Source organism: Dendronephthya gigantea, unplaced genomic scaffold, assembly GCF_004324835.1.
Source record: "Dendronephthya gigantea isolate DGI-Jeju-01 unplaced genomic scaffold, DenGig_1.0 000014F, whole genome shotgun sequence".
Taxonomy (NCBI): Eukaryota; Metazoa; Cnidaria; class Anthozoa; order Malacalcyonacea; family Nephtheidae; genus Dendronephthya; species Dendronephthya gigantea.
Window position 1 is genome coordinate 1,008,753 of NW_021163024.1, and position 25,183 is coordinate 1,033,935.

The window sequence follows — 25,183 nt, forward strand, 5'->3', positions numbered from 1 at the left end:
TTATCACCCAAATAATTGGAGGAGCGAAAGAAAGCAAAAAGGCAAGCACAACCAGAAAACAAGACTTCGCTAACTTCAATTCCCGTAAGAAACGCCGTTTTCTTTTGGAAACAGGCCCACTTTCTTGGTTAACGATATCAACTGGTTGCTGCAACGAGAGTGTTTCTCTTCTTGCAGTAAAAAATATTTTGATATAAGCAAAAGCAATAAATGAGAAACATATCAATACTAAAGCGGTAGAGAAAATATGATATAATTTCATTGTGAATGAGTTTATAGAGTTTATTGCGATCATTACGCTCGTTATTATCACAGAGCAAAATTGAAACTTCACTAATTTTTTCTTTGTCACCGTTGTTCGATGCCTAAAAGGGAATAACACCCCCATATATCTGTCATATGTCATTGCACACAGTGAAAAAAAAGAAATTCCAACTGTCGCGTCGAATAGACTGGAAAAAAGACGTTGATACTTCATACATTTTGTAATTCCAGCAATGTGCCTCGCACTCAGCCAAATATGAATGGGCATCGCAGTCATTGCCACGACTAAGTCAGCCCCTGACTGAACGAGAATGAGAAAATAAGAAATTTTTGACTTGAGTTGAGGACAGTTCAAAATGGTCACAACGGATATACCATTTAATAAAACAGTGGCAATAAGAAGCAGAGACAAAAATACGAGCTGAACAATTCTGTTCGTCATGAAAATGTTCAAAAGATTATGGTTGGAAATTTCCAAATGCGAAGCATAAAATAAGCAAATGGATATTTTTCTCTCCCCATCTGTAATGTTCGCCATTTCTATATATCCCAACTTTCTTCTCTTTTATCTTTCATAAAGGCATCGACATATAATAATATGAAGCAGAGCTAAAGTACACTGTTCTGTTCAACGTGCTCGCTTTAGAATATATATAAAAGCTTTTATGCACGCAGGTGTTTACACCGCTATTCCATTGGAAATTAGCTACATTTATGAACGTCAAAACCCTTTTAGCTTGAAAAAAGAAAACAATTCATTTATTGCAAATAATTAAGTTATTTTTATATTCAAAAATAAATTGATATATTAATCTAATGTTTAAAAAAGAAATTGATATATTAGTCTAATGTTTAGTAACAAAAGACGTTAAAATACTTCTTGAATGAATTACTATGTAGGTAATAACTTTCAGATATTTTGTATATTGTGTTACTTTCGTAGAAACAGCTGCAACCCGAATTTTGACGCAATTATAGTATAGGCCCTAGTAGCCCTCAATCTAATAGCTATACTTAACAATTCTGAAACTATGTAAATCGGGAGAAACTATACGAATATAGCATCTTGCAGATATAAAGAGAAGACCTTTAGTTGATACCAGAAGCATTACGGTTTGATTCTTGCTTCGCGCTTAGTTAAGGCAACTAAAAATATTAATAGAGACACCACTAGTATAGTTTGTATTCATGCTCTCAAAACGATTTGGGCACTTGGCTGTAAGTGCATGGGCATGGTAAGGAAACAAAAAGAGCACCTTCGATTGTAAAATAGTATTTATAGCTAGCTACATTAGGTTCTCCATAAAGACATTTTTAATCCCAAAAAGGCGCTTTTGGTCCCTTGAAAAATTGGGGGGGAATGTCTAATGAGCCTTGAAAAATGTGCAGAATTAGGGCAGAATGTCTAGTGAGTCGGCTAATTTTCAATCGGTTTAATTACCTGAAAATTTACCAATATTGGGAAGGAAAGATATCATATTCGTATCAAATTTCTTACTTTAATTTCTATAAGAAAAAGGCTGTCAAAATATATAAACTATTCTCTAAGACTGATTAACCGAAAATGGGTATATCTGCTGATGAATAATTCTTTTACAACCGGCAAAAACCTTTTAGCGTCACAAAACGACGCAATTAGTGCATTTCCAAGTGCAATCTTAATTAATATTACCAGAGAGCAACGTGGCAGCGTTTTCAAATCACTTAACATCAAATGTATTTAACGACTGCCTAAAATAGACAAAACACTTCTCGACGTTTCGACTTGAGGGCCTTCGTAAGGAGAGTAACACTCGTTAAGTGTTTGTGTCTATATTATGCACTTGAAATCTTAATATTAGTCTTGAAATCTTAATATTAAAAAGTCATTAAATGCGATTGTTGCATATTTAATAAGATGTTGCGCCTCTCGTGATTTGTTAAACGTATACAGCAGCAAACTGCCTCCATGTATATAAATTTAGATACAACTTTATTCGCGATCGAAATAATTCATAAGAGTGAAACCTCGTTCATACGACGCCGGAATGGAACTCACTCTGTCGGTAGAAAAGTTACCGGTTTTAACTCTTTTTGGACGATAGGTTTATTGTTATGGGATAAGTGTTAGGTACGGGATAAGTGTTAGGTACCGAATAAGTGCTGCCGGATAATTACCAGATTAGTGTTATTACGTTTTGGCGTTCACATGCAAGAACATGGCTCAATTTCATTCTATTGCTTAACCTTATCTATGATTATTTGCCCGCATTCATACGACATTACAGACGACGTGCTGAATAAACCCTTTAAAAAAGATGGAATATGATACAGCAGTAGCTACACACGAATAACTTTGCGGCAAAACTTTCTATCAAAATCTACACTTTGCGCCAATTTTTTTTTCATCACCTGTGATGAAACCTTACGTTTGTTACGTGAACCCTACATGTGACCACATACCCTTACAGTCAGTATTCCGTTTTTAACTTTTACTATTCGCGTTTTCTCATATACCGCGGTGTCAACGCCATCCCTTGGCATCCCATAATGTAAGAATCTCGTATCGTTTTCAAAACTTGCAAGTATATAGTGTAAACCGCGGATTTCGGTGTCTGCCATTTAAACCTGGTCCCCCATATACATCCCGACTATTTTATATCTATTAGAAACGAAATACCGCCTTTTAATTTTTCACATTATAAGCATGCACTAAACAATCTGTATTAAGACGAGAACTCCGCATTTTTTATACACCAATATACAGGGGCGTAGCTAGAGGGATAATTGGGCGGGGGGTCAATATTCATATAATTATGCCCGACGGATTCCTATTGTAAGCTATTGCACTTACAAAAGAAATCTTTCCGGCAGAAGTGGATATATGAATCCCCCCCCAATTATCGTTCTAGTTACGCCCCTGCCTATATATAATGCACCTTCAGCCTTTCAAACACACACACTTGTACGAATTTCCTTGGTTCATACATTTGCGAAGATTTCTACAGGGACGTTGGTCACACGGTCGTTCTAAAAAAAAACAAAAAGTCGTATTATAATGTTAGTTTTATATTAAGCTGTAAATTTCTGCTTGTTCTAGTTTTTGAAATTTCCTGCAACATGATGATGTTTGAATTTTCATTTTACTGATAACTGTGGACTGCGCACTTATAGTATTTTTAAACTGCGCACCAAGTATAAAATTTCGCTCCCTGCGGCTTGTTATATCGCCTTTGGATTTCATGCAGAACATCTGAAAAAACATGAATTAACCTATACATGGCCCATTTTTAACCCATGGAAAATTAACCCATGGTTTCATTGAACACAAAAACTGGTGTAATAAAAAGTTTGTACAACATAATTATCAGATACAACGTAATTATCATGATTATGCTATAAGGAGGGGGAACTAGTCTTTATAATTAGCATAAAGTTCTCAATTCTGTCAGAATTCACCTGATTTTTCTTTCTGATTTTTAAGAAATTTAATCGCAAAGTTATCTATAAGAGTTTCATAAACAAACGCATACACATCCTTGCTGTTAGTGTCCAAACATTTAAAGTGTAAAATGTAAAACTGTTAAGAACCAACCAAACCTTAGAACCGAGAAGTTGACCCTCATGTCAGTCTCTAGCAAAAACGTTCCTAACTTAGTTTAGTCAGTCAATATTTTTGGTATTTTTTAACAAGCACATTAGCACAGCCCGCCTTTAACTCTTGTGGGCAGATCCCTTAATCTGTCTCAAAACGAGTTCCTATCTTCCCTCCTAAGGTTTACGAATGTTTATTTGTAATATTCCATTGATTTGTTCTTATAACGAAAGTCAGTAAATCAATTCCCTAAAAATATAAATAAACTTCTCGATGCCCCGGCTTAAGGACGGGACAATCACCCGGAGTCTCAGACTGCATGATTAACAGTTTCAATTCTGAAAAAACTTAATCACTTAATAACTAAACTGATATCCTCATACATTTGCTACATATATATTAAACAAACTATAACAAGTATATCATTTCGACACCAACCTCCTGAATGACGTGTTCTTCTTAATTGCGTTGGGCTATGAGGTTCGAGCCAGCGTTGAGACCTCTTTTCTTAATAACACATTCTACTGCATTTATGCATTCAATTTGCACCAAAATTCGCTTTTCGCATACGTCATACGTGCGTGAACTCATGCATGAAAGACGCGATAACTCCTTTTTTTCATGATATCTGGTAGTTTAATTATGCCTTGTTCCGTGTAACACCAAATATCTACACTCTAATATATATATATAGATTTGGACTGCTTGAAATGAGTCTGAATTAAAAGACGTAGTCTTAATTGATAACTCTTTTTTTTCATAATTTCTGGTAGTTTATATGCTTTGTTCCTTGTACCAAATATCAACACATTAATACATATATAGATTTCAATTGCTTGAAATGAATCTGAATTTATATAGACGCTGTTTCAAAGGATAACTCCTATTTTTCATCATTTCCAATAGTTTATGCTTTGTTGCTTGTGATGAACCAACAATAAAAAAGGCTAAAATTTAGCTCTCAATTTAACAACAAAATGTGAACACACTATTTAGATTTGATCTGTTTGAGATAAATCTAAATTTTAAGACGCCGTCTTGAAGGGTCGCTTTTATGTTTCATAATTTCTGGTAGTTTACGCTTTGTTCCCTGTGATGAACTGACACTCGTCTAGAGAAAGGCAAAACATATATCGCATTCTCATAATGACGTCAAACGCTCTGCATTGGCTCTGTATTCCTAACCGGCCAATAAAACTTCGTGTAACATAAGGTTCATCCGCGCTTGACGTCATTATGAGGTATTTAAATCTAAACAGGCGAAACTTAGCAGGAGCGATGCGCAATTTCTGACCTGAATCCCACTTCAAATTTATCACTAACTAAAAATTTGTTCGTAAAGTTAGATTACCGTGTGAACGTTATCTACATTTTGTTTTATCTCTCGTTGCTATACAACGAAACATTTTATGCAGTTTCTTTAAGGAAATAGAGACATTTTGTTCATCATAGAAAATTAGCATTGAGATTTCGCGGGAAAACAAAACATATTTTCCTTATTTGGGGACCAAGCTTGCTTCTTTGCACCTTTGCGATAAACAACCCACAGTAATTATAATTATACGGTATGGCAAGGGTGAGTGCCGGCCTTTACCTGATGAATTGCTTGGCCAGTTGATTTCCCCATTTGAGCCAAAGCAAGTTTAATTTGGCCATAACTCACGTCTGGAAGTTGCGCTTTGATTGGACCAAGTTTGAAACCGTCTGGAATGAAAAAATCGATGTCAGAAAAAAGTAGCCATATTTTTTCTAAAAAATTATGGCATTGTAATCATTTATTTGATTGTTGCAATTGATGAACCAGGCGGGAATCGTAATCGTAATATAAATTGGGTAGGAATGAACTGCCTGGATGTTGGGTAGGAATGAACTGCCTGGATGTTGGGTAGGAATGAACTGCCTGGATGTTGGGTAGGAATGAACTTCCTGGATGTTGGGTAGGAATGAACTGCCTAGATGTTGGGTAGGAATGAACTGCCTGGATGTTGGGTAGGAATGAACTGCCTGGATGTTGGGTAGGAATGAACAGGCCGGATGTTGGGTAGGAATGTACTGCCTGGATTTTGGGTAGGAATGAACTGGCTGGATGTTGGGTAGGAATGTACTGCCTGGATGTTGGGTAGGAATGTACTGCCTGGATGTTGGGTAGGAATGAACTGCCTGGATGCTGGGTAGGAATGAACTGCCTGGATGTTGGGTAGGAATGAACTGGCTGGATGTTGGGTAGGAATGTACTGCCTGGATGTTGGGTAGGAATAAACAGGCTGGATGTTGGGTAGGAATGTACTGCCTGGATGTTGGGTAGGAATGTACTGCCTGGATGTTGGGTAGGAATGTACTGCCTGGATGTTGGGTAGGAATGAACTGGCTGGATGTTGAGTAGGAATGAACTTCCTGGATGTTGGGTAGGAATGAACTGCCTAGATGTTGGGTAGGAATGAACTGCCTGGATGTAGGGTAGGAATGAACTGCCTGGATGTTGGGGAGGAATGAACAGGCTGGATGTTGGGTAGGAATGTACTGCCTGGATGTTGGGTAGGAATGAACTGGCTGGATGTTGGGTAGGAATGTACTGCCTGGATGTTGGGTAGTAATGTAATGCCTTGATGTTGGGTAGGAATGAACTCGCTGGATGTTGGGTAGGAATGAACTCGCTGGATGTTGGGTAGGAATGAACTGGCTGGATGTTGGGTTGGAATGTACTGCCCGGATGTTGGGTATATATGAATGTAGCCAAGTTCAAAGAAATTACATGCTTGCATGGTCAGTTGACGTATTACAAGCCAATATTGTTCACAAATGAGCTATAGTAAATGAGTAGCATTTTGTTTAACATGAATTGCAAATGTTCCACTCTGTTTATTTCCTATGCACGGTTTTTATTTGCGCGCAAGAATGCACCGAAAAATGATCATAATTTATCATACCTGGACCAAACTTGACTGACTTGTAAGCCATCACGACTTGCTCATACATTTTATCTGTTATACCAGCTAAAAACATCGAATTATGTAAAAAGCAATGGATAACAAGCCTCATTAGCTAGATAAAATGTAATGTTTATAACGGACGTCTCGAAACAAAACTAACCCATTATTAAAACACATCAAATATTTCCAATACTGTAATTTTGGATAATAAGATAGATCTGAATGAAACATTCCTCGTAATGCCACAGCGTGGGGCTCGTGAAACCAATCAGTGAGTATCAGGGGTGGATCCAGCACCAGTGCACTAATTTGCATTACAAAAGTGGTTATTTTTAGCAGTTTTCTTGTGTCATAGTGCTGGATCCCCCCCTGGTGAGTATGAACCCTAATCAGGCCCAACGAGTACCAAATTAAGCATAAATAAAGTTGCATTGCATTGCCTATTGAGAAAATTAAACCAACCTATAACTTGATTCTTCTAATGGCACAAGTTTCGGTTTGATGGTATAAGTATTTATTTTCTATACATATTTAGCAGACGAAGGGAATCGGCTTTTAGCGAGGAAAAAATCATCATTATTCAACATATCATTAATCAGCATAATTTTATCATCATCGCTTTCATTTGTACAAATAAACAAATATCATTGTACCTCGTTTAAGATCAACCGGATAGCCAGATTTAATAGCAATAGAAAGATGGCCCTCAATAGTGCTGGCGACCATGTTGCGAGATTTGGCAATTTCTTCCTGTAGTGTTTTTTACAAAAAACTTTAATCAGTGAAAATTTTGCATAATTCATATACAGGAAACATGCATTGGCCGAACTACAAGTCATATACAAAAATAAATCTCAATATTTATCTAAAATGAAAATTGTGAAGATGCTACTCTGAGCCACTAAAAACAAAGCTGAAAAATTAGCTGGACGACGGTGGGGACTTTACTAGAAAATCATGATTCATAAACAAATAATTACAAACTTATCATTATTCATAAATACACTGCAATACATGATTGTGCCTCCCACTAAAATCATGGTTTTTATAGTGCGCGGAAAATATACAGATCCAATAAAACCTACTATCGAAAGCGTTCCTTCATTAAATGCTTTGTATGTGGTGAACACTGTCCCAGGCAGTGAAAATTCAGAAGAAATAACTGGTTTCTAAAAAAAATACCATAATATAACATTATTCATTTAAAGACACAGTCGAGCACATTCACGCAGCAGCAATAATAAAGTAAGGCCTATACAGGGTGTATAAAAAACTGCAAATACTAAAATGAGTAAAATCGTACACCTGATGGGTTTAATTAGTTATAAAGAGTTCGAGGCATTTAGAAACGAACTTGCTTCGGACAGAATAAGATAATCGAAACAGTACCTTAGCTGAGGAAACTTTTTTATTCGTAGACAAATCATTATCTTTGCAAAATTTTAACACGAAATCGATAATCTCTTGACCAAATTTTTCACACATTTTCTTAGAGAATCCTTCGATTTGAATCAATGACGTGGTTGAAGACGGTCTGCGCGGGATCAGACAAAGAGAAAAAAATTGAAATGTCAATAGGGAAAAATATAAGCAATAATAGATCTTATGCATAATAACTTGGTAGTCACAGCAAATGAAGGTGTTCGAAAATGGGTACTGCTGAATGTTTCAGATGTCGAACTTTTCATGTGCCGAATTCAATGCGAATGAACCAAAACAAAGACTTTAGTTCATTTGCATTAGGTTCGGCGCAGGAAAAGTTCGACGTCTGAAACAGGCCTTAAAGACCTTATTATAATAGAAAATAACTAGCATATAGGTTATATAGGTGCTATATATATATATATATATATATATAATATATATAATATATATAATATATATATATAATATTATATATATATATATATATATATACATATATATATTCATAGTAACTGTTCGAATCGCATGGCCCATTTTCGAAAGGATTTATTCTAAATGCCGTATCCATCGTGCTAAAAGAAAATACGTTCAAATTCGATGACCAACATTATCGACAGATTCAAGGAACCGCCATGGGCACAAAAATGGCCCCAACATATGCAACATTGGTGATGGGTTTCCTAGAAAGAAAACTATATGAACGATTCGAGATCCGTTATGGCACGGAACAACGAGAACAATTCATCGCCATATTTAAAATATACTTGGACGACTGCTTCCTATTTTGGGACAAAACACGGGAGGAACTTGATGAACTACACACACTTTTGAACGACCTTCATCCGAAACTCAGATTTACAATGGAAGTACATGAGTCACAACTACCTTTTCTAGATATCTTACTATGTAAAGACGGAAGAACAATCTACACAGACATCTACTACAAGGGAACAGACTCCCACCAGTACCTCGACTTCAACTCCTGCCATCCCAAACACTGTAAGACCAACATCCCCTACACATTAGCTAGACGAATTTGCACGATTATCGCCAACCATGAAATTCGTGAACAACGCTTGGAAGAACTTAGAATATTTCTCGTACGTCGAAACTATCCAACAACCTTAATTAACTCAAGCTTCGAAAAAGCGAAAGGCCAAACTATCGAGGAATTAAGAACACCAAAGGCGAAGGAACCCGAAGGCAGAATATTACCTCTAGTGTTAACACACAATCCAAATAACCCTAGCATTATTGGGAAAGTAAGGGAAACAGTGAAAGTTTTAAATTTGTCAGACGAATTAAGGAGTACAATGGAGAAAACAAATCTTATTGTAACCAGACGACAACCGAAAAACTTAAAAGGAATTTTAACGAAAGCGGAATTTTCAACGTCCAACGCCACGCCAACTGTGACAAAGTGCAATGAACCTCGTTGCGGCACATGCCCTCATATAATCACCGGGGACAAAATTGAACTGAAGAATGGAAAAACGTGGACGGTAAAATATGACATGAACTGTAAATCTAAAGGAGTTATTTACATCATAATATGCCCAAATTGCAACAGTTTCTACGTGGGAACGACTGAAAACCTCAGAAACAGAGTAACTTTGCATAAGCAGCATATTAGACACGAAGAATATCGACATTTAACCGTCAGTGAACACCTATCTAAATGTAGCAAAGGCAACTTTAACATTATGCCGATCTATAAGTGTATCAACGCTAATAGACTAATAAGAGAGACCAAAGAGAAACAAATAATTAGAACACTAGAGCCTAATCTTAATGCATGCTAATTTTATCTTTGTAAATAACACAACTTTAACATAGTCACACTAAATAGGATGTATCATATTACACTATATGTAAGTAAACAAAATAACCACTGTCATCATTTATCACCTGAAGAGCTAAGAGAGCGAAAACGTTTGTGAATAAAGTGATATTAAAAAATACAAAGCAGTGGTTATGTTCGAATAATATCTCTCTAGTTGACAAGCAACCTTTTTCTATATCTACACTTGTATTTGGCACAACGCAACTTTTATATATATATATATATATATATAATATATATATATAATATATATATATATATATATATTTATATTGTTATATAGGTGCTGTGTATTTTATATAGGTTATATAGGTGCTATATATATATATATATATATATATATATATATATATATATATATATATATATATATATATATATATATATATATTTATATTGTTATATAGGTGCTGTGTATTTTAAATGTGATTGGTTCATTCGTAGTCACATGACTTTCAATAAATGCAATGTTTTCGCCAGGGAAACAAGTGAAAAATTGTTGCCCTCATATTGTCATAACAAAGTAAAGTGTCTTTTTTATGAAATTGTTGTGTAACATGTATGTTTCTGTTCCTATAGCTATAACAAAGCACAGCACTCCAAATCTAAATTTCATTGCTTTTAAGGTATGTTTTACAAAGGGTTGATCGAAAATCACTATCAGGTGCATAGCGCTCTATCCAGCTTTTGTACTACTGACCCCTGGTTTAATTACCTGCATTTAGCGATATCAATCAACTGTTTGTTATTGGCTATCATGTAGGGCGCACAACTTTCACGACTAGCAATTTCACCACGAAATTTCAGCAAATCCCTATATAGAGTGCCCTGGAAAAGATAATATAATGATAAAATTGTATGTCGAATATATTAAGATGTCCTAAATAACTAACTTCCTTGAGAAATCTAAGTATGGATGGAGATACCGACGAAGATTGGATCCCATTTTGCGTTAGAAATCACTATAAAACGCATTTAAGTTACAGCCATGTTGAAACCGGTCAACGACGTGTAGCAGGTGTATTCTAATAATTACCGAGTGATTAAGACAAAGTCTTACCTCCAGACATGCTTCTCTTGACGAGATGGGATCTTCGGTCTTAGAGACCAAGGGAGTCTGGAGCAGAGGACGTCGTTTTGTTTCGAAGACTGGGTTGGCAGTATTTCTGACTGTGTCAGGCGAGGAGGACACAACCGAAGTAACGTTTAGTGAATTACTCCTCTCTTCAGCCAACATGTCCTATTGCAAAGTCATTTTCATGTGTGAAAGTTCATAGCGGCATTATAGGCTCTATCAGCGTTCGAAACACTGATCTTATATGACAGATAATCATCATTTATTTTACTGGATAATTATTACATAATTATACACTTATTTCTGGTTTCATTGGATAATCCCAATGAAACAAAGGAAGAGCTAATGAACTTTCAGAGAACAAAATGAAAATACCACGTAAGCTAAGAAAGTTTTTCAAAGAATGTGTAATATTTTTTGACATTAGTTTGCATTATGTTTTAAATGTTACATTTAAACCTTTCGCACAAATGATACACTATATAACAAATACAATATACAAACTTTGGCAAACCTTTTAACAAAGGTCTTTGATCTAATTTTTGTCTATTTTAGGCAGTTGTTGACTTGTTGTACCACATTGACGAGAGGTTTATAAAGGCGCTGACATGCGAGAGTAAAATATCTGATTTAGTCTAACCTGGCTTGGTTCCAACTTCATACAAACATCACCGTCACGTGATGACTCCAGCCATCTGCGTGCTTTGTCTAATAATACAATAGATTGCTCAAAACTCGTCGCTAGGTACAAACACCGCACTTGATGAAAAAGTAGTTCGCTTCTGCCTACGACCATTCCTCTCCTCCAGGGACCCACATCTCTCCACATCTCTCCTCCCTCTGACCCACCCCCTTCTCTGGGCCTTCCTGAATACTCGCCACCCAAAAAAAATCAAGCTGGACCCATCCAAGTAATCGCTTTTTAGAGCGTTTAAAGCTTACTAAAGCCGGTTTTCCACTAGCGATATTTTTCGCGGGAAGCGACTTTATTCCTTTGTATTTGAGCAATTTGTTCCGCATGGTTGCAGTTGAGAGCCCTGAAACAAAAGTAAAATGTCGATTCGCGCGAAAAATATCGCTAGTGGAAAACCGGCTTAAGTTGCTTCTCATGGGTCAGAATGAACCTTCCTTTAAAAAAAAACTCCAGCAATATTTTACCCTGATGTATATTACCGTGAATTTCATTACCTGTCATAGCTGTTGTTGCGCCCCATCCATTAGCGACAGCTTTCTCTGTCAAATAGTTCTCACAAAGTAACTGGCGTGCTATGCAAAAACGAAAATTTAAAACTAGACATAGTCTACTACGAATATTAATTTTCTAAATTCAATGTGTATAGTGTAATCTGAAAAAATTAAAGAGAAAATCAAGTTCGTTCTGAGCATTGGTTCTGCCCATAACCATGTGAGAGTCTTCATATCGAACATCGTATTTTAAAAATACATGCAGAAGTTCAAAATGTAAACAAACCATTTGTTTAGGTTTACACGACTGATCGTACTCGAAATGAAATAGATTCATGCATTCAGTAATCGACAAAGCACTTACCAAAAGCTTTCCACCACTTCTCTGAGCGATGCCTAAAAAACAAAGGCGAATCTTCTTGATTCAAGGCAAAAAATTACACCAATTTTCGTTACAGCTGTTTTATACATTTACGGGTTGATCCTACCTACGTGCATCAGGTAAAGGTTAACCATTGCGTGTTTCTTATGAAACGTGAAAATTTTACCTCCGCGAATAACAAATCAGAAGCGCGCGTAGATGTGAAAATGCGTAAATTAAAAGCTATACTGCACTTAGAATTTTATTTTTGCTAACTCGTCGCAAAGTTGTTACCAACAAACCTAAATTTTGAAATTAAAAAAAAAATTCATTATGGCATAAGTCCGTAAAACAGCAGAAACCGTGCAAAATTTTACTTCTTTTATACCTACAGCGTCCGAAGTAAATCATGTACGTTGGAGATTTGACCAGTCAAAATGCATATATTGATAGGAAATGTGAAGTTTTAAATCAAAATCTTACTTGCCACTGCCATATTTTTCACCTCGCATTAGGCGCTGAGGTAGACGCCGGTTTGTCTAAAATACGAATAAAATAAAACTAGTGGAAGTCAAGTCCGGTTCGGCTTTGGTTCTGTTCATAACAATGCGAGGTCCTCTGATAAAAATTTTACCCAAATTTTGCATGTCTCAAATTGTTCTCATCAAAAACACTAGTCATAATCATTAAAAGCTTATTTCAACAATTTAAAGGCTTTACTTTAAAGGGGTATTTCAAATTTTTAACAACGTATTTCAAGAAGTATAAAAGTTCAGAATGTAAACAAACGGACTTCTCTTCCACTTTAAGGAATTTTTCCTTGTCCCGACATGAGACCAAACGTTAGCGTTTGGATTACGTTTTTGCTCACTTTGAACGCTGTATCCTTCAATGCAACTTTAAACGTGCGTTTTTAAGGGCAAATACCTTCCTAAATTACCCAAATCCCCGGCCGACTTACTGAGCCTCGAAGTATCATGATTGGTATACCAACTCCGTAACTGCCATCTCCACTTTCCTAACATGAAAGCAAAATTATTCGCTGAACTTTTAACAGAAACAGCAGATACGATTCGTTTCAGACAAATTCTGTGAAACTTAATGATGGAGTATCAATCTACCTTGATTGCGCTAAATAATAGCTTCGCTTCTTTGCCGCAATCAACTGTGCTTTCGTCTTCACTCGCGATCAAGCCAAGGGATCTGGAATAATCATTGCGTGTGATTTAATGAAAGATGACCCTTCTACAACCAGGATAGGTTGCAAAACGTAAACATCATTTCTCTATTAGTTTAACATACAAATTGACCATGCATTGTCCATCCTATTCCGTTGCCTATTTGTTTTTAACAAAAATTGGTTTAAGTAAAAAAGAAACGTTCCAGTGCAATCCGAAAGATAACTTTCATAGGAAACCAGCTTTAACGGCCAGTGTCCAGTTGCGTAAAAGACTATAGTTAACTTTTAACTGTAGTTGAGGACAGAAGTGGCCAATGAGAGTTGTGTATTTCTCAGTTAACTAGGTTTTAATTATGCAGAGTGTGGTTAAAGAGCTTTATAGCTATGTATATGAAACGACTTAATTTGTTTTTGGGGGAGAGAAGAAGCCTATAGGGTACTTTAAATTACCATTGACGGTCATCAGAAGTCACTTTCACGTTAAATAGTAAAAAATCTGTACCTTTTCTGACAGTTATCACAACATTCTTCCCCAAATTTGTCTTCTTGCGGCAATGTTTCCCCAAAGTAAGATAATATAATCCTGAAACACATCAACTTGGTTCATTTCGATTAACAAACGATACGAATTTTAATAAAATGGTAACTATGTAGGTATTTATTGTCTTTACAAAATTTCTAAAATAATAATAATAAGAATAAAGATTTTGGAAACGAATTCGCTTACAAGAGTGCAATTGCATTTGAAAATGCACTGCAGTGTTGATGTAACGTATAGAAGTGCAAACATATAATAGACCTTTCGTATAATGACGTCAAACGCAGAAAGTATGATGCTACATGAAATTTGATTGGCTCCACAAAACTATCGAGCCTATCAAACTACGTGTAACATCAGACTATCCGCGTTTGACGTCATTATAAGAAAGGTCTTTTGCATTATTATCTCAACACAAAGATATCTTTCTAAGTATTGAAATATTTTCCCATCTCTAACAATCTCAGAATGTATTGAGATATCTTTTGGTAAAAGGCTGATTAACGCGGTACCTTCTTCGACAAAAAACTGTGCCAATATACTGCTCCAGCTTGTGTATCATCATGATTTTGTGATCTCTGAACTTATCATTTGTGATTGTATTTGCGAAGTGCCTGTAAACGTTTAGAAATACTATTATCATGTCATTAAAACAACAGTACATTATACCAGTGGTTTGAAATTGCCGCCATCTTGGTTTATGTTCAAAAACGTATGCACAATTAAAATGTTTCTTGTTGTCGAAGCATTTTAGTAGCCATGTTCTAGATAATACGAGGAAAAATTGTTAACCAGCCACAGAATAAACAAGGAAAAAGTAAAGCAACGTTTTTTGCTTTAAAAAGTACTATGTAGGATTAACCAAGATGGCGTCTCATGAAACATTTTAACAGGATTGCACACGACGAATACTTCTACTGTACAGTGTCTCTAAAATATGGTGATAGGTTGAATTCCTCACTAGATAGAATTCAAGACTTAATCTTATTTTAAACAATCAGTACAATAAAAATCTCTAACAACTCACTTGTTAAGGACAAAATCGCCGTTGTTGTAAAACACATAACACGTACTTGGCAGGCTGGTAAATGTAATTATAACCATGCTGAATATTGGCTCATAAACATTCATTATTATACCTATATTTATCCCTTATTTCTTATCTTTATCCCTAGAAAACCACATAAAGCCTTATTCCAATTACCAGGTGATTCCTTTAATCTATAAGCGTACCACATTCTTACCCATCCCTCCCTGCGTACCACATTCTTTTACTTACCCATCCCTCCCTGCTCGTCCTATTTCTTGATAGTAAGATTCGATATCCTTCGGCGCTGAAAAATATAAAACAGGTCATATTGTGCATTTATTATTAGCTTAATACCCCAGTTTTCATGTCGTGGTACACTCGTAAACTTTTAGAAACAAAATAAAAACAAACTTCGACACTACAGGGTGTAAAAAAAGACGCAACAAAGAAATATTCATGAGCAATTCGATCACCAAAGTTCGAATATTCGAGTTGTTGCTTTTTTCTATACACACTGTAGAAAAACAATATTCAAGTTTAACATGTGAACATTATATATTCATGAGTTGTATTGCACTTTTATTTAGTTTCCAAACCATGTATATTCTATTAACTGTGATTTAAGTATATTCTATTTACTGTGAGTTCAATAACAACCACGCTTAACATCGATCACTAGTTAAGGCTGCTCTCCACTTACGCGTTTTTTACACGCACGTACACGTACGGAAAATTATAATACTTTTAAATTTTTATTATTTAACATCTAGGTCAACTAATGCATACTGAAATATGCAAAAAACTAAGTTCTTTCGATTTATTCACTTTTAAGGTAACATGTATAAGGATTTAGACTTTCACGTGCGTGTACGTGCGTATGAAAAACACGTAAGTGGAAAACAGCCTTTAGCACCTAAAAACGTTGGTAAGTTAGAAAAGTGACATTCAACCTACCTCCATAATGTACGACATTTCGCACATCAGGCTTATCTATCCCCATGCCGAACGCCACGGTTGCTACGATACACTAAAGAATTGTTAAATATATATTCTAAAATATAGCCATACAGGTCAGTGGTTTAAAGCTTCTCAAATGTGCCAATGGGAGCTGTGACTAGGAGGAATTTCATTTGGAACTAATCAGCAATCCATTTCTCTATGGACTATGAATTGCATTCTTCGTATTTTTCATAAGGGTATGGGAACAGCGTTAATTAATAACCTAAAACTTCAATGGTATCATTATTACCCACAAGCCTCAGAACATCAGCAAACTCATGATGAAATATGTCAAACTCATCACCTGCACTTCATCTCGTATGAATTTGTGATGAGCAGTCGTTCGTTTGTTGTTGGCCAAGCCAGCGTGGTAAACCTCGCACTTCACTCCAATACCTTGAGGGAAAACAGGTTATATAAAATTGTTTATAGAATGAAAAAAAGAGGATGTTACGGAGGAGGGAGTTTATAAATTTTGGGGAATTTATATACATTTGAATATCAGGCCGTTACCTACTGTGCTTGCACTCCCCCCTCCCATACCCTATACTGGATCATTCTCTGTGATTATTAGTGAATACCATGCAAATCACCCGCATTACACAAAACACGAAATATTTTCATCAAACTCATAAAGAATTTGAAACTACTGTAGCTTGAAATTATAACCTAGATCTTAGTTATCAATGGCATATTTTAGCTTCGATAAAAAATGTGTGTCCAAGGTTCGATGGAGGTTCTTCTATTTACTGCCTTAGGAAGTATATCACTGGAAATTTATTTCAAAATCCCACCATATTTGCTATACCCATACTGTTTCTATACTATATCCATAGTATGAAAATGGCAATTAGTATGGATATTATAAATTCCATACTATTTCCATAATATGAATTTTGATTTTGAATTCTTGTCTTTTCTCAACCATCACACTTAAATCAGCTTCACTTGCCTCTCAAAACACGAGCAACATTTTCGGTTTCTTTTTTTGTAGGACAGTAAATGATGGTGGAACCGTCGAATGATTTCGTACCTCTAGAAAAAAAAGTATTTACAATCAACTGTACAAAATGTACCACAAAGCTGACGCTTTGGACGTAAACTGCGCGAATTAATTAAAAACACGTGATATTTCTAACAAAATTAAAAACTAACGGTAATTTCAAACAACGCAGCATGTAAAAATCCATGGTGTCAGAAATTACAAACCTGGACAGTTCCGTGAGAAAAGGGCTCAAGTCTTGTTCAACATTAGATTTCTTGTTTACCTCAAGATACAGGTTTGGTCTGGGAGAAGAATATGGAAAAAAAGTTTGACTTTCTAATATTAAGTTCATAAACACACGTCGATATGATAAAAATCCTTCGTGTAACCAACCCTCTCAGAAAACAGCTGCAAATACCTGTAACTATCTTATCCTACAGTATCCCACGCTCCAATAACCTTATCCTACAATATCCCACGCTCTAAAAAGCTTATCCTAAAATATCTCACGCTCTAATAACCTTATCCTAAAATATCCCACGCTCTAATAACCTTATCCTACAATACCCATGCTCTAATAACTTTATCCTACTATATCCCACGCTTCAATAACCTTATCCTTCAGTTAGCGACCCTGCGACAATCCTAGCTGGCAAAACCCCTAAAATCTTTAAAAACCTCATCCCAATAGACCTACATTGTCTAGTATTCGAAAAAGAGCAAGAGACCTGTAGCGAGTTACACAAAAACGAGGCTAGTCAGGTTTTTTTCTGCAAAAATGTGTCCAAAATGATTGGAAGTAACATCATTTTTGTAGCTTCAGACAGGTCCAGGGGAAAAGTAAAAGTAAACATGACTTTGAAATTCCGAAAATGAAAATCTGACTAGACTCGCTTTCGTGTACCTCGCCACAGGCCTCCTGCTCTTTTTCGTATACGTCTATTAGGAAAGTTAATTTAGGTTTGCAGCAAAATTCAAATCGGTCATTGTTGACAGCACACACATAGAAATATTCGATCACATCAGCCACTTTGACATGTTTACCACTACACTTACAACTTAATGGAAACCAGGCATGACAGAAATAAATCTCACCTGTCAAAACTTGTCTGTACTTGCAGAGGATTTTTCAGTTTTAAAGAAGTGCAAATATCCTTCTGTACCATAGCAGTTGCTGTTGCAGTTAAAGCTACGACAACAATCTATAAAAAAGCAGTCGTAGTGACATTCCGACAACGAGTGGAAATGTTGTTGGTCTGTTGCAAACTTGCAATTGGTTGAATATGACTTCTTGAAATAAAAGAACTTATACATCAGAGCCTTCCAAACTATTTACTCGTGCACATTTTTTGAAAGAAGAAAATCGCATTAAAATCTTAAAGTCTGAAAACGGCGTTTAGATAATTCTATATCGATATTTTTGCGAAGCTTCAAAACTGTATTTGGTGGAAGGCTTCAATTAAATCAAGGTTAATTGCGTCAGTCGCAAGGATTTAATATGCAAACGAGAAATTGGTTGATATTGACAAATTTGGTAAATGACTTTATCGACAAGCCCATGCACATACATCTGGAAACCTAGTTTTGATATCTCCCAGATTCCTGTAAGACACTCTGAAGTCATGACCCCACTGAGAGACACAATGAGCTTCGTCAATCGCAACACATGCAATACCTAAAAAAGAAAAGCAAGGGCTGCATTTCCATGCATGTACATCTCAATGCCTGCATGGTTAATGTATGTGCACTTGTGTTAATATGTCGGTGTACTTACCAATATTTTTATGCACATTTTTTAGAAAATCTGCATCTGTTGAAATGTATTCTGGCGTCACGTACACGATGCGATAGTTACCTCTAGAAATTTATGTACAGCAGTGTAAGTATTAAGGTCTTTTCACACGATCCAATTTTGTTGGATCTAATTCACTTCTGACGTATGAAATATAGTCGGTCATTGATAAAGCAGTAGTGCATTTGCTTCGGTGGATTGCTGCTCGTATACATGGCAATTCAACAGACTGTAAAACATCCATCAGAAGTGAATTGGTTTCAACAAAATTGGATCGTGTGAACAGACCTTTACAGGACTTGAAAACACAACAATAAACAGCAGACATCACGAGAAATATATATTTCGTAAAATACATATGGTCCGATTGATCTGTGTGATAATTATATAGTTGATGGTAGATTTTTTCGCTATGGTCATAGGCCAAAATATTAGACATTTCTTATAGTCATTTGTCAAATAATAAATATCATTTCTGTGTCATAGGCGTACGGGCCTGGAAATTAAAGGAAAAGGCAGATAAGAAACTCTCTGGCGAATCACAATTTGCTCTCCATTTTAGGCTGGTATTTTTTCTATCGTGAAATTGCCAACTCTTGAGTTTAAATGTTAAAACTGACAGGAATAACCAAATATTATTACGTTGGTGCTACTCAGAGTTACCAACCGAGTAAGCTGAAATGGCTAATGACAGCCTGCAGCGAAGCTTAGTTCTCAATAAATCTTAATTGAATAATATTAAAAGTGTTAGACACTTTATGTTACTGTTTTGTTTACAAATAAACGCACGCGCTGACCATACAATGAACCAGAGATTAGATTGACCACGGAGGTAATCGAACCCATAACCTTTGGTTTGATAATCGCATGCTCCGCCTGATAAGCTATTAGGTGATATTCGAACCGTCTTGCCCCAGTAGTAGTAATGGGGAGTTTAAGATTCACGACGCGACCAGCTCGACGACGCGCTTGCAAAAGGAAGAAACTTTACACGCGAGACAATAGGTATGCATAATTTGTGGTCTGATGACAGCGTTGTCATTCTTACGACGCCTTCAAATGAGGCATTTTCAAGGCATTTTGTCATGAAAGCAACGAAAACATGATAGCTGTTTGATAGCTTGTATGAATTAACTGCAATATCAACTAGACATCGGAGGCTCTTAGCACAATTCAAACGTTTGTTTGATTATTTCATAGTCCTGGCAGCATAATTAATTTCTCGTACCTTAGTTCAAGCAAAGTAATAGACTAGCGACGTCGAGCTAACCACGTCTTAGATCTTAAACTAACTATTGGGAATTCTGAGTAGCGCCATCATAATAACCATTCACCTGAGTTATGCACACATCAAGAATAAAACCACGAACACAGATTAAGGCATATGGACAGTCAACCTCGTACAGGGACTTAACTCGTGGGGACAGAAAGTGCATATCACATGTGCAAATACATTTTAGTTACGACCCACTCTGTTGAGCTACTGTGTAAATCCCTGATTTAAAATGTCCGAAATATCCAATTTCAAAATCACAAAAACAAAGATGAGCAATAATACCTCATGACACCGTTCTTCACTTCTGCATGATTAGTCTGTGCTGAGCCAAGATAACATGCCGAAATATTGAATACTCTGTTAAAAAAAATAAATTACAGGTATTGCTTTAGTGTTTTTAAAGATTCTATATAATTATAAAATATTTCGACCATTATATTTCGCGCTTTTGCATGTCATGATTTGTCACTTAGCAAGTACGGTGAACATCAGCTGGCGCTCTCTTGTTAAGTCACTACAGGGATGAAGTGGGGTGCGGTCGATGCACACTCCCCAGGAGGTGTGGGCCCTAGCTTAGAACAAACAGGTGCAGGTAGGGCGCTAATCTGAGTATCAGTTCAAATTTGGGGAGTTTGGGAAGGAAATTAGTACCCAACAGTGAACTCAAAAAAGACTGGAACGCTAGATCTGCGAAAAATTAGAAGCCAATATGGCAGACACTAAAGGCTTTCTTGTAGGTATGATCCAGGCCTCCACGCGGAAATTTCGTAGGTAAAATGGCGGCAATTTTTATTTTCCTTTGATATTTCCGCGCCGGAGGCCTGGATCATACCTACATGAAAGGCTTCATGATCCGCCATCTTGGCTTCACTCATTAATGTGGGAAAGTCAGAGAGTGAGCGTTCCAGTTTTATTTGAGTTCACTGGTGCTCAATTATATAAAATGGCTCTAGTCTGGGGGGGAGGATGACTTTCTTTATGATATCCTGTGACAATGATATATGATTACCCCAGTTTCTGTACTTGATCTTGCATTAACGAGATCAACGGTGAGACAACGATGGTAGTTTTACCAGTATAAATAGCAGGGTATTGATAACATAAACTCTTGCCGTAACCTAGCGAAGATATTCACACACAGTAAAGAAATAAAAACGTTTCCATGGCTCCACAAAACTAACAAGCCAATCAAACGTCTTGTAACATCACGTTTTCTGCGTTTGACGCCATTATGAGAAAGGTCTATTACAGCTAGTGCTAATACTCAATTAACGCCTTATTAATACAAAGAACCGATGAGGAAGGGACATCCTCGTTCCCAGTTTTTTCGCGTACAGCGAAATACCTGGGAACGATAATGGAGGAAGGGGTGGAAAAATCGACAGAGAAAATGTCAATACAAAAGGATCAGAGAACAGGTAGAAAACAAACCTGTAGACATGACAACACAGACATCTCTCTTCATATCAATAATTGAGCTAATTATTGCCCACTGCAACCTAAAATTTCAATAAAATGCTCTCATTGACGATAATTTAAATTAAACCATTCTGGATGGTCAACATCCTTGAACCCAGATTTTCCGCAGAGTCTAGTATACGGAACCTAGGGACGAGTACAGTAAACTTTGGGTCAACAGCAGTACGCGGGAGACCTGAGTAAGGATGTGATATAGCTAGGATAAAGACGTTACTCACGGCCTGAAGTTAGAATAACCAAAATGCGCCTTTAAAAAATCTGTGTACTTTGAATCAGGTTTTACGTCCTCAGAACCTGCAAAAAAATTATTATAAAAACACTGCTCTCTCACGGAAATTTGAAAGGCGGAATAGCTTTATGTGTAGTTTTCATATACAATATAATTCATGTGTAGTTTTATGTGTAGTTTAATATCTATGTGTAGTGTTCAACGAAATAGACATTAGAAAGCGCCTATTTTGTTCTCACTAGCGAGCCTGCTCTTTTGATAGATCTACAGACCCATATCATAGAATAATGAAGGTAGAAGGTTCACTCAGAGATGCTAATTTTGCTCGGAATTCACAACGTTGTGTACTTCTGCTTTCGACATATTGAAGAACGAAAATTATAAACTAGGGCATTCAATGTCTAGGAGAGTCTAAAGGGAAAGCCCCCCCCTCTACCTGACCCCATCCATACCCCCCCTGCCCCCACCCCTGGTCCCATGGTTCCGGTGCCTGCTAATGTCATCTCCTGTGTGTAGTTAAATATAACTGATTTGAAAACAGGAAATAAATCTACATATGCACTCTTACTTTTCTCGTCAGTAAAAATGACTTGTTCAAGACAAGAATGACAAAATGGAACCAGGTTTTGAAAAAAGATAAATTAAGGCATTTTGTTATGCCTCAATATGCAACTTACAAGATAAGGTCGTATCATCTCCTTCTCGAAAAGAATTGTCATCCCTGTCTTGAAAACTTTCATTAAATACTAAAGCGTCTACGTCAACCTAAAAAATTTTATCATCCAAAAAAATTGTCATTCATTTGGCATTCTTATTAGTTATTACCATTTGTGATCGAATATGAAGAGTGACATTGATCAGGGAATATACTAAATTCTATAGGAATTTATCACCATACTACAGTAACAATGCTTGTTATTAGCATATGCTAACATTACTGATTACTAATTGGCCATAAGGAGAACAGTTCTTTTATTAATTATATATCTTCGGTTATCAATGGTAAACACTGCAATTTCATTGGACAAGAGAAGTTCAAGAGGCCAAGAGTGAGCATTAATTGTATGTACTCTTTCGGAATTGCAACTGCAGTTTTGCTCATAGCCAATAGAAATCACCCTAGTATATATAACAAGCCAATCACCATTAAGGAAACAAAAATGAATTGCAAAAGTTATATTATATATAATAGAACAAAACACGTGCAATTAATACCAAATTTATAATTGCGTTTAACAAATTTAATTTTACGTACTTGAGATAATACAGCATCAATGCCATCACTGTCCCCCCAATCATCCTCTTCGTGAAGAGATAACGATTCTCCATCGTCTTCATCCACATCACTACATAAATTAATGGACACTGGCTCCAACTGTGCTCTAGTTTCTCTATCTTAAAAGATTCATACGAAAACAAGTGTGACACAATGTATAGAAATCTGTTTCGTATCAACAATTATATTGTAAACAAGATAATTAGTGCGAAATTGAATTGACAAAGATTTCCTGTGAGATTGCAATATATCATGTGTAAAAATTCCTGTAAAAATCTAATGAAATTTCATGACATTTTAGCAGCGGTTTAACAGGTATATTACAATACAGCTACTCAAGGGTATCTAGAATGATAATTGATGAAAAATGGTTATTAATATATTTATAATAATTAAATGCTGCAAGGAATATTTGTAAAACATCACTCCATCAATTAATTTGGTTGATTTTGAAAAGGTAATGATGCATTGCTGTGTTGCATGTTTGCATTCTGCAGTATACAGCATTTGATAAGGTTGTGAATAGCTCAAACCTAGTATTTTTTATATATATTGCATAGACATAGCATTAGGAACTCTTGATCTTAAATACAATCCATAATTATGTCACTATGACTGCATGCATGAGTACTGTTTGCTGTAGGTATGTCCAAGCAAAAATACAAATGATTTGTTACCATTTGGATAAGTTGTTACAAATCAAATGCAAATAATTGTATGTATGGTGTAAGTTGTTCACATTTATTCATATTTTGAGAATTTTGGTTTCTGATACTTGCAGCAGAACTGATATTTGAAGTTTGAACATTGACTAACAACATCAATATATTAATTGAGTTCAAAACTTTTACAATACTTGTGTCACATTGTGTTCATTAATCGTACAGTGGAGAAACCTCCATGAAAAAGTAAATCCACCTCTGACAATAAACAATCTCCCTAGTATTATTAGTACAATTAAATCTAAAAAAAATGAAAGTAACTTACCACCAATATCTAATTCTAGATCCTGAATGTCCAAATGAGTTTCCTTATTCAAACATGTCTCTATATCACCGATAAGGCTGTGTATATTTTCTAAACACCCGGCAAATCCTTCATTTTCTATACTCACTGGACAATTCTTTGCCCTCTCTTTTAAATCAGTCAATCTTCGAATAAGCCCATCTATTTCACCAACTATCGATACATTCTTGTTTTCCGCCATTCTATCCCATACTAACTAGTGTAACATGTTAAATAAAGGGGTGTTCAATCAATACATGTCTGTCGTTCAAATGTGTCCAATGAATATGAGAATATAACTAAATATTGATGATTGATCAATGAACACTGGTATTCACTATATAATCGGCCGCCATGTTTTGTGCATAAATTACCGCGGGGAATTTTCCCGCCAATTGATTTGAATTGAGTAGCAAAATGTATATTTTCAAAACACCCGGCAAATCCTTCAATTTCTTTACTCACTGGACAATTCTTTGCCCTCTCTTTTAAATCAGTCAATCTTCGAATAAGCCCATCTGTCGTAGCAGGGGGCGGTTGTTTGAAAGGGGTTTAGCTTAAACTGGATAAACCAAAATTTAAAAATACTCTAATACATCTTGTGTATGACTGAACATGCATCTTATGCATTGAATATGTACTTCCATTAAAAATTAAGCTATTTACATCGTTCAGTTCATTTGTTGACTAAAGTAAAGAGATAATTTGTTTTCCATTTTGAACTCAGTATCCGCCGT

General features: G+C 36.0%; 2 protein-coding genes across 2 annotated transcripts; one reads left to right on the forward strand and one right to left on the reverse strand.

The window, feature by feature from the left end:
• Window positions 1-4,478: 4,478 nt before the first annotated feature.
• LOC114519843 (Werner syndrome ATP-dependent helicase-like) lies at window positions 4,479-24,792 on the reverse strand. The gene is made up of 32 exons (XM_028540025.1): window positions 24,429-24,792; window positions 23,421-23,560; window positions 22,843-22,930; window positions 22,155-22,230; window positions 21,889-21,956; window positions 21,467-21,575; window positions 20,740-20,814; window positions 19,164-19,246; window positions 18,958-19,064; window positions 18,485-18,591; window positions 17,614-17,691; window positions 17,357-17,439; window positions 16,709-16,800; window positions 16,360-16,432; window positions 15,655-15,709; window positions 15,403-15,456; window positions 14,888-14,989; window positions 14,340-14,420; window positions 13,779-13,860; window positions 13,619-13,675; window positions 13,141-13,196; window positions 12,661-12,692; window positions 12,300-12,377; window positions 11,752-11,819; window positions 11,097-11,276; window positions 10,752-10,864; window positions 8,158-8,302; window positions 7,854-7,937; window positions 7,422-7,518; window positions 6,766-6,831; window positions 5,433-5,542; window positions 4,479-4,949 (listed from the first exon to the last, which is right to left on the reverse strand). The coding sequence occupies exons 1-32, from the start codon at window positions 24,646-24,648 to the stop codon at window positions 4,857-4,859; spliced, it is 2,952 nt and encodes a 983-aa protein (XP_028395826.1). The 5' UTR covers window positions 24,649-24,792; the 3' UTR covers window positions 4,479-4,856.
• On the forward strand, window positions 8,995-9,966 carry LOC114519844. The gene is made up of 2 exons (XM_028540026.1): window positions 8,995-9,397; window positions 9,445-9,966. The coding sequence occupies exons 1-2, from the start codon at window positions 9,054-9,056 to the stop codon at window positions 9,620-9,622; spliced, it is 522 nt and encodes a 173-aa protein (XP_028395827.1). The 5' UTR covers window positions 8,995-9,053; the 3' UTR covers window positions 9,623-9,966.
• Window positions 24,793-25,183: the final 391 nt, after the last annotated feature.

Bases quoted from the DNA above. Each gene is read 5' to 3' on its own strand.
- LOC114519844 (XM_028540026.1), top strand. From the start codon at position 9,054: ATGGAAGTACATGAGTCACAACTACCTTTTCTAGATATCTTACTATGT. The intron at 9,398-9,444 runs CAGAATATTACC...ATAACCCTAGCA, and splicing joins AAGGCGAAGGAACCCGAAGG to TTATTGGGAAAGTAAGGGAA.
- LOC114519843 (XM_028540025.1), bottom strand. From the start codon at position 24,648: ATGGCGGAAAACAAGAATGTATCGATAGTTGGTGAAATAGATGGGCTT. The intron at 14,421-14,887 runs GTACCGCGTTAA...GATGTGTTTCAG, and splicing joins ACAGTTTTTTGTCGAAGAAG to GATTATATTATCTTACTTTG. The intron at 11,820-12,299 runs GTAATGAAATTC...TTGTATTATTAG, and splicing joins CGCAACAACAGCTATGACAG to ACAAAGCACGCAGATGGCTG.